The sequence below is a fragment of the Morone saxatilis genome, unplaced genomic scaffold, assembly GCF_004916995.1.
Source record: "Morone saxatilis isolate NCDOM2014 unplaced genomic scaffold, NCSU_SB_2.0 Contig14, whole genome shotgun sequence".
NCBI classification, from domain to species: domain Eukaryota; kingdom Metazoa; phylum Chordata; class Actinopteri; family Moronidae; genus Morone; species Morone saxatilis.
Genome location: NW_023339696.1, coordinates 9,907,027 through 9,915,227, shown reverse-complemented (window position 1 = coordinate 9,915,227; position 8,201 = coordinate 9,907,027). Strand labels below are relative to the sequence as shown.

The following is an 8,201-nucleotide window of genomic DNA, read 5'->3' as shown; positions in this document are numbered from 1 at the left end:
CCTCCTCCTCCTCCTCCTCACAGGTGCAGGATGTTGAGAATGCACAGGACTTGCAGCTCACAGCAGGTCAGGTGGAGTTTGACAGAGTCTGTTTCAGCTACGTGACTGGGTGTGTAGCCAACAACAAACCTATTTACAGTTTAAATCCACCTTATTATAATTTGATTAAACTGTATGTACAAACTGCCTGAACACAGAGACTGCCCTCACCAGAAAACACTTAAACAGTATGTTTTTTCTGAAAAGTTTGGTGTAACCATGACCACAATTTGTCTTAGTGGCTAAATCCAACCAGACATGAACTACAGAGATGGTAAATCAGTGATGATGATCGTTTTAGAAGGCAATAGCACATGACCTGTTTAGTCCTTTAGGTTGAAGGACATGTTGTTAATATGACATATCTTTGTATAAAAAAGAAACCAAGACACAGACATAATGCACAACCCGCTCTCACTCCCAAGTGCTCAAATACTGCTGTTTGGCCAGTGGCCCTCCATTTCAAAATATGATGCTGTAGGTATCCCTCTAGCATCGTTGATTTGCCCATTGTCAAAGTCAGGTGATGTTGTATAAAGAGCGAGAAAGTCTGCATACAGTATGAAGGAGATGGGTTCGATGGCTCAGGCACAGGACTTTAACCCAGTTAAAACTCCAAAAAGTGACAAGTTAACTTAGGTAATGTACTTAAGTTACCTCAGGTATTTAAATGACATCTTTTTTGTGTGCTTAAGTTACGCCAAGTTACGTAATTTATGTCTTTTTAATGTAGTCAGATACGTAATGTAGTTGTTGTGCCTAAACCTAACCAAACTGTGATCATTTCACGTTAACCACTCAAGCTTTATTTTGAAAGTCTGACAGGATGTTGCATATTTATTCTTGCTAACTTCACCGTGGAACCTTGTGCATCCAGAATGGACACGAGAGGGATACCTACAGCGTCCTATTTTAAAGCGGAGGGCCACCGACCAAGCAGCACTATTTGAGGACTTGGGAGTGAGAACTTGTCGTGATGCAATTCCAAAAACATATTAAATGAACAGTTTGATAAACAAACAAACTTTCAGGAGTTACAGCCAGATTTAAAGAAGCCCTTGTATGAACCTAACTGTTGCTGCCGTGTGTGTGTGTTTGTAGCACTGAGGTTCTCAGGGATGTGACCTTCACGGTGGAGGCGGGAAAAACAGTTGCTCTGGTAAATTGTCATCTTTTTACTGCATCTACATTCCTATTATTTATCAAGCCTTTAATGGGTCACTATAAGTGAGAGAGAAAATGTGTGAACCAACCATTTTAATAGCACTGTGACGGACTGTGGCGTAAATATTAATTAATAATATTAATAATAACTAAACTGAGACTGGGAATTCCAATAATGTGCGTGTGTGTGTGTGTGTGTGTGTGTGTGTGTGCAGGTTGGCCCATCTGGATCAGGAAAAAGCTCCATCTTGCGTCTGTTGTTCAGATTCTACGACCCTCAGAGTGGCAGCATCCACATCGACGGTCAGGACATTTCCAAGGTAAACAAACATGAAAACACCAATATTAAGTTCAGTTCATGGATGAACAAGCTCTTTAAAATTCAAATCCAATCAGCAATAAAGCTGAATAAAATAACAGATTAAAACAAAAATGTTGCAAGTTTGCAGGACCGCTGCATGTACCCCCGAATGCTCATTAACTACAAATGGTATATTCTTTTATTACTGCTAACAATTTTCCAGAGTTTTCAGATTTCCAGTATTTGTGTCCTTCCAGGGAACCAGACAACGCAGAACATTTGTAAAAATGTGCACAACACGTGAACATGTGTACAACATTTGCAGCACTTGCAGTGCTTGGCAGCTGTTTGATCCAGCCAGCAATTATGGCGTGTCTGTTATACAACATAACTGGGAAAACAGATTAATACTAAATGTAATTTATTGGAGACGGGGTTGGTCAGAGCATATAAAGCAACGCTTATCTCCAAAGAAGTTAATCTGCAAGCGCTTCATGTTCATGGCCATGATTTCGCTTACATTAGCTTTAAAACACCTGAGAACTTGTACACAAAATAAGTTTCCTTTGTTCCAGGCAGACATGATGTAAATGTTAATTGGTGAGTTTGCTGCCCTTGACTTGTTTCACTGTATTCACAGTTGAACATACTGACCCACCAGCCAGTCCTGTTGTGCAGTTAATTTTACAGCTGACGGATTGTTCAGTTTTGTGGTTCTTACCTCAGCAGTCTGAGGACAGTTTGGTTCAATGGCCATGTTTGGTGTTGAAGTTTTACATTTGACCAACATTCACAATAGCGAGTTGTGTCTCATGCTTTGGTTTGTCCGTTCTGGGCTACTGTAGAAACATGGTGGACTCCTTAGAAGAGAACTTGCTCTCTCGGTAGATAATATATATATAATATATATTAGGTAACAAACAACAAAAACACACCCATTCTTATTTTCTCTTTCTTATTGTCTTATTCTTATTTAGTGATTATACACTAATGAAAACTTACCTATGAATCTTTTATTCCATTTCTGCTAATAAATGCTCCTAAATGTTACACAATGGACCTTTAAGTTTTTTGTATATAGCATAGTATATTTTTCTTATATGCAAAGTTTTTAATAATGTGTGTTTGTATGGTATAGTCTTTTTCAACATGCATTGAATACTGTAATAGTATTGTAATGAAAGTTGTGACTGTTCAGAAGGTTAATGTTTTGGCATAGACCTTATTCAATGCGCCCTCAGTAACTGCATTTAATTCTGACTAGTAACCAGTATCAAGTTCAATTTCTAATGTTTATAATAAACCAAATTTCATAAAAATTGGTTCAAAATTAAACAAGTAGTTTAATAAAGCTCTGGTTAAAGATGAGACCAAATTTTTAGTTCAGTCAGTTTATGAGCCACGACAAAGCCAAAATGTGGCCTGCAACAGACTAGCCTTTTAGCCCAGCAGCTGATCACTTGCAGCCTCTACTGGCCAATTAAGAGGAGTAAGGAGTCAGCAGTTGGTATAAAACATAGCAGTCAATAAAAAAGATTGTTATTTTCAAGGTTTTTTAAACATGTTAATTACTGCAACCACAAGAGGTCCTTCAGCATACACTCATTAATATGCACAAGATATAGGAGGCTGATTGGTTCAGTAGTATGCGAGATTAGCTGCATGATCACACATGGTACCACACACACACACACACACACACACTACTACACTCATAATTTAGTTTTACTTCTGGCAAACAAAATTAAAGAGGAAGACTTTACTTTAGCATTAATAAGCATAAACATTTAATAAATGGTTTATAACATATATTAAGCAGCTGTAAGTCCTCATGGCCACCAAAAAGTGGAGGTTGCTGTAGAAGCAGATGAATGACAATATAGTAAAACTGTTATGTAATAATATAGGTTTTAATTAAGTTATAATTGTTGGCAAATACTGTATAATCATAGAGAGTTAAAATGTCCTTATAGCTGTACAACTACATTATAGTGAGTTATAAACCATTTACTGCTTATAAAGGCTAAATAAGAGGACAATGTTACCAATAAAAGCTCTGGAATGATTGCTTTACATTAATAACCACTATGTATTCAGTTTAAACTACACTTAATGACAGATCCAAAGTTTAATTTCTCTACTGATAGTAGTTACTGATTGTCATTGTCAACCTGTGTTCCCACTGCTCGCATCAGTCTTCATTCAGATAACAGAGAGACAGGAGGTTGGAAGAATGTCATTGATCTGATTAACTATAAAGCACCTCTTTCCATAGACACAACTTCCTATTGTTAAGTCTTGGAGATCCTTTCTAAACTTTATGCTTTCAGAAAATGAGCCAATGGTTACACTAGTTTTTAATAGTGAATATAATAATGAATTCACAGGAAGTCACAGGAACTATGCATGCAAAAATATTATGTTTGTAAAGTGTGTATATATAGTGTACTGTATGCAAAAAGAAAAAAACAAAACAATAAAAAAAATTTGCTTTTCCAATTGTTGCTGTAACCCAGTTTAATACAAAACTAAATGGTTTAGTTTTTTGTAGAATTTCTCACCTGAAGTTCAGTGTGTCTACTGTTTAATGCATTTTTGTCCCTTGTGTAATCCAAATCAAAGCAGACCCTTCTGCCATTTGCGGCTGTGCCTGAGATATAGACTATTGACCTAAATGTGCCCCGTCTTTCTGACAGACTGACATGAGAAGAAAAGCAAAATTTCTATGCTTCACTTGCTCCATTTGACCCAAGTTCACTCACACAGATTGGTGTGCTAGGTAGCACAATAGTTGTAGGATTACAAGAGAGATTTCGGTGACGTTTCCAATTGGTTAAAAAAAGAAAAGACTTAATTGACGTCATACTTTCTATCTTTCAACCCCTGCCCACCACATTGCTGAGGAAGAAAAGAAGCTAAATTAGAAAAAAGAAAGATAACACCTTGCAACAAATCCAGCTCCATATGCTGCAGCTGCCTGCCGATTAAAGGATTTTCTTTTCCACTTTTCCCACACAACCTTCCAAAGTCTGCAAAAATCTCGCTGTCTCTCTCCCCCATCTTTATCTCATCAATCTTCCTGTTGTCTTGTTCCTTTTCTTCCACCCAATCTCATCTTTAATTGGCTGTTCTGTTTGCCCGTCAGTGTTCATGTCCTACACTCAGTTTACATTTATCTGTGGTCAATGCCCTACAGTACACTAGGAAATTAATTTATCACATGCCTTAAGGAAAGAAGTGCAAAAACAACATGTGGTGGTTCTACAGAGCAGGACTGTTATTGACCAGGCAGAGTAACTTCCTGACATTTTCAGTCAGTATCATATTCGGCATCAATTGTCTAACTCTCCAGAGTTATGACTAATCAAGAAATTGAACAAGAACATTTCCAAAAATGTCAACGTGTTCTTTTTATCAGCAAACCCACAAATATAGAGATAACGAGCATGAATGTGAAAACACATGTAAATTCACAGGCGGCATAATTTGACTGTAACCCAGTGTAATAAACTAATGTAAGAGCTCAGTATTATTACCTGCACTGTTTAATTAACCTTTGTGTATCAGGATCCAAAGTTCTCCTATGCTATTTTTTATGACTGTGATGACACTACAGTTTTAATGATTAACTAAGTCTACTTCTTTTCCATATATTGGGCAGCCAACATTTTTATTATTGTAATCACTCATCTTTGAGAGCATTTGATTAACAGCAGAATAAGCAGAATATATATATATATATATATATATATATATTGCATTGTGTGTAAAGCAACAACAATAATACATCTTTCTAACTTTGGCACAGTATAAAACCCTGTCCCAAGTATTTCTGTTAACATTAATTCAAACCTAGGCACATTTTGTTCTCAGTTAAGCTGCATTTTCACTGGTTACTGACAAAGAACACAAGGCCTATAGAATAGACAGTGTCCAGGGTGTAAACAATACAGTTTATGATCGTCATGAATGTGACCACCACCAGTTTATCCCAGGGACAGAGGGAGCCGCAGTTACTGGGTCTCTTGGTGTGGAAACTATACAGTGGCCAGATTACCACAGCTGTCATATACATCACTGCTGCCAAAATATTATAGACAATCACTAGCTTCTCAAAAGAGAATGGAAAATAAGAAGTCAGCTTTCCAAGGGTGAGAAGGATTATCACGATGGAAAAGATGAAGCACAAGGAGTACACGGCCACGCACCACTGCAGTCCTGGGGAGCCGAACTGGCTTTTCTCCAGGGACGTGAAAATCAGACAGGCGAAGAACGTCTCCAGCATCTTCATTATGCCTGGCAACGTGGAGAGGAACCCGATGTTCTCCCCACTCGGATGAAGGCGAGTTAAGACCACTTCTCCTACATACACCCCGAGACACACCCAGGACACCACAGAGGCACCTATCTGACGGTGGCAGGTCGTGCAGGTGAAAAAGGTGGGGTAGATGATAGAGGCGGCAAAGCACATGAGGGTCGCCAGCATAGCGAAGGCAGTGGTGAAATCTTCCCAGGCGAAAGGTAATTTTGTATTGACAGTGGTGAACTCCAGGATGACAATGAGGAAGGTGAAGAAGAAGCAGAAGCACCAGGTGAACATGCACCATGCCCAATAGGGAGATGACACATATCCCACTGTTGCCACCAGGCTAAAACACATACAAGTGAGAATGGCCGCCATTGTTCGCATGATGCCCAGAGGCTGGGTGACCGACCGAAACTCCACATGGACCATGGTTGGACAGGATGAGTATGTTTTGTTTCCAAAGTCAGTCCTGCAGTGCAGCAAAGATCCAGTTGAAGAAATCCATGTAGGCAAGAGTCCTTGTAGGTGTGGTATTTGAAATGAGTGTGGTGGTGTATATATTCAAACCGAGCATCCTGGGCTTATCTGTGCGGTTTATGGCCCCTCTTTCACTCCACGGATTGGATACTGGCTGGGTTTTATCATGATCACCTCACAACACACACACTGGACTCTGGTCCTCAGCACAAGCCTTGTTCTGAAGCTAATCTAAACGCAATGATGGGGTGTAGGTCACATCCTAAGGAGATTTACTCTTATCCTGTCGTTATTTATTTGGTACTACAAGAGCTTGAAGCTGGGTTAGCTGTTTTTATAGATTTTGTGGAATCAAAATGATATATCAGGGGCTTGTTGGTTGAATGTTGAGGATTTATATTTTTAATAGAGCTTCTTTTTAAAATCTGCCTTCACACAAAACAAAACAGAAACTGCAGTATGACGCTTTACTGGATTTACTTTAGTGTTGTGATCATATTTCCTTACATCAGTGTTAACATTGCCTGCAACCAAAAGCACAATTTATGAAGCCTATATGAAAACAGCCTTTTTGCACCAAAGAGCAAGAGTTTAAAAACTAATCAATGACAAGCACTGAAATAGATGTGGGATTTTATTCCTTTGTATTTTCGTCTTTTTCTCTCTCACTCTCTCTTTATGAGTGTTTACAAGATCATCATAATACCAAGTCCTGAGTCTCCATTTTGACTAGAGAGCAGTAATGCCTGAACTGACCAAAGGTTATATAACTCTCAAGATTTCTAATGGCTATCGCCGATATCATTAAGATAAGCAAACCAGGCTTTAATTCTGACCAATTACTCACTTGCTTTAGTTATACTGTAAGATAAAGGCTAAATATGTGAACCACCTCTACTCTATATTGTTTCCTTTCATCATTAAGTGTGGCAACACAGAGGAGTGAATGCATTTTGTGACAGTAAGAGGTTTGTTTAACTGAAGCTATAGCAAATGTTCAGTCAGCAAGACTATATTTTTGCATATAGGCTTGTAGTTAGTTTCTCTTTCCATCCTGCATTCACTCCTCTCACGCATGCTCACCCATAATTTCCTTGCTGTCTTTATCAGGGGCTGTCAATTGAGATATCAGCTCTATCCAATAGCACAGTGACACACCTGCATTTTAAGCTTGGCATCTTGCTGCTGTCTTTTTAAATATAAATCTCTTTCTGCCTTCAGCTCAATTATGCTAATGTTATATGCACCCTGTCACTTCCCCACCACCGCCCAGTCTTTGCAGATTCATCAGCTTCATTATTTTATCAGCCAGTCATAAGCCACCACGGCCAGTTTCTAGACTCTATGGGGGGAATGTATCTTTTTGTTGCCCAAGGCAGAAATCTGAGAGTCTAAGCGGCAAAGACTTTCTGTCTAGATTTAATCATCACATATCGTATGTTATAAAAAACATTCATTCACTTGTCTCTCCTGATTTAAATAATAATTATAATCGGGGCCAATGTTAATTGCTATGTTCAACTAACAGTTGTTTTCATTATAGATGAATCTGATGATATTTTTTGATTAATCGGTTAGTTTTGTAATCTTGGAAATGTCAAATCAATAATTCCAAGAGCCCAAGATGATGTCTTCAAATGTCTCATTTATTGGACCAAAAGTCCCAAAAAAAAAGATATTTAATTGACAGTGATTTACACTGTTTTTGCTTGAAAATTACTGAAATTATTAATTATTAAAACAGTTGCTGATTATTTTCAGTCAAAGCATCTATTCAATTAATAAATGGTAAATGTTTGGACCTGTACTTGTATAGTGCCTTTCTAGTCTTCCGACCACTCAAAGCGCTTTTACACTACGTGCCACATTCACCCTTTCACACACATTCACTCAGTGATGGCAAAGTCCATCGAA

General features: G+C 38.3%; 1 protein-coding gene across 1 annotated transcript; it reads right to left on the bottom strand.

The window, feature by feature from the left end:
- Positions 1-5,274: 5,274 nt before the first annotated feature.
- Positions 5,275-6,324, bottom strand: LOC118323235 (myeloid-associated differentiation marker homolog). Its single transcript, XM_035655176.1, has one exon. It carries the CDS (start codon positions 6,237-6,239, stop codon positions 5,391-5,393), a length of 849 nt encoding a protein of 282 aa, XP_035511069.1. The 5' UTR covers positions 6,240-6,324; the 3' UTR covers positions 5,275-5,390.
- Positions 6,325-8,201: the final 1,877 nt, after the last annotated feature.

Bases quoted from the DNA above. Each gene is read 5' to 3' on its own strand.
- LOC118323235 (XM_035655176.1), bottom strand. From the start codon at position 6,239: ATGGTCCATGTGGAGTTTCGGTCGGTCACCCAGCCTCTGGGCATCATG.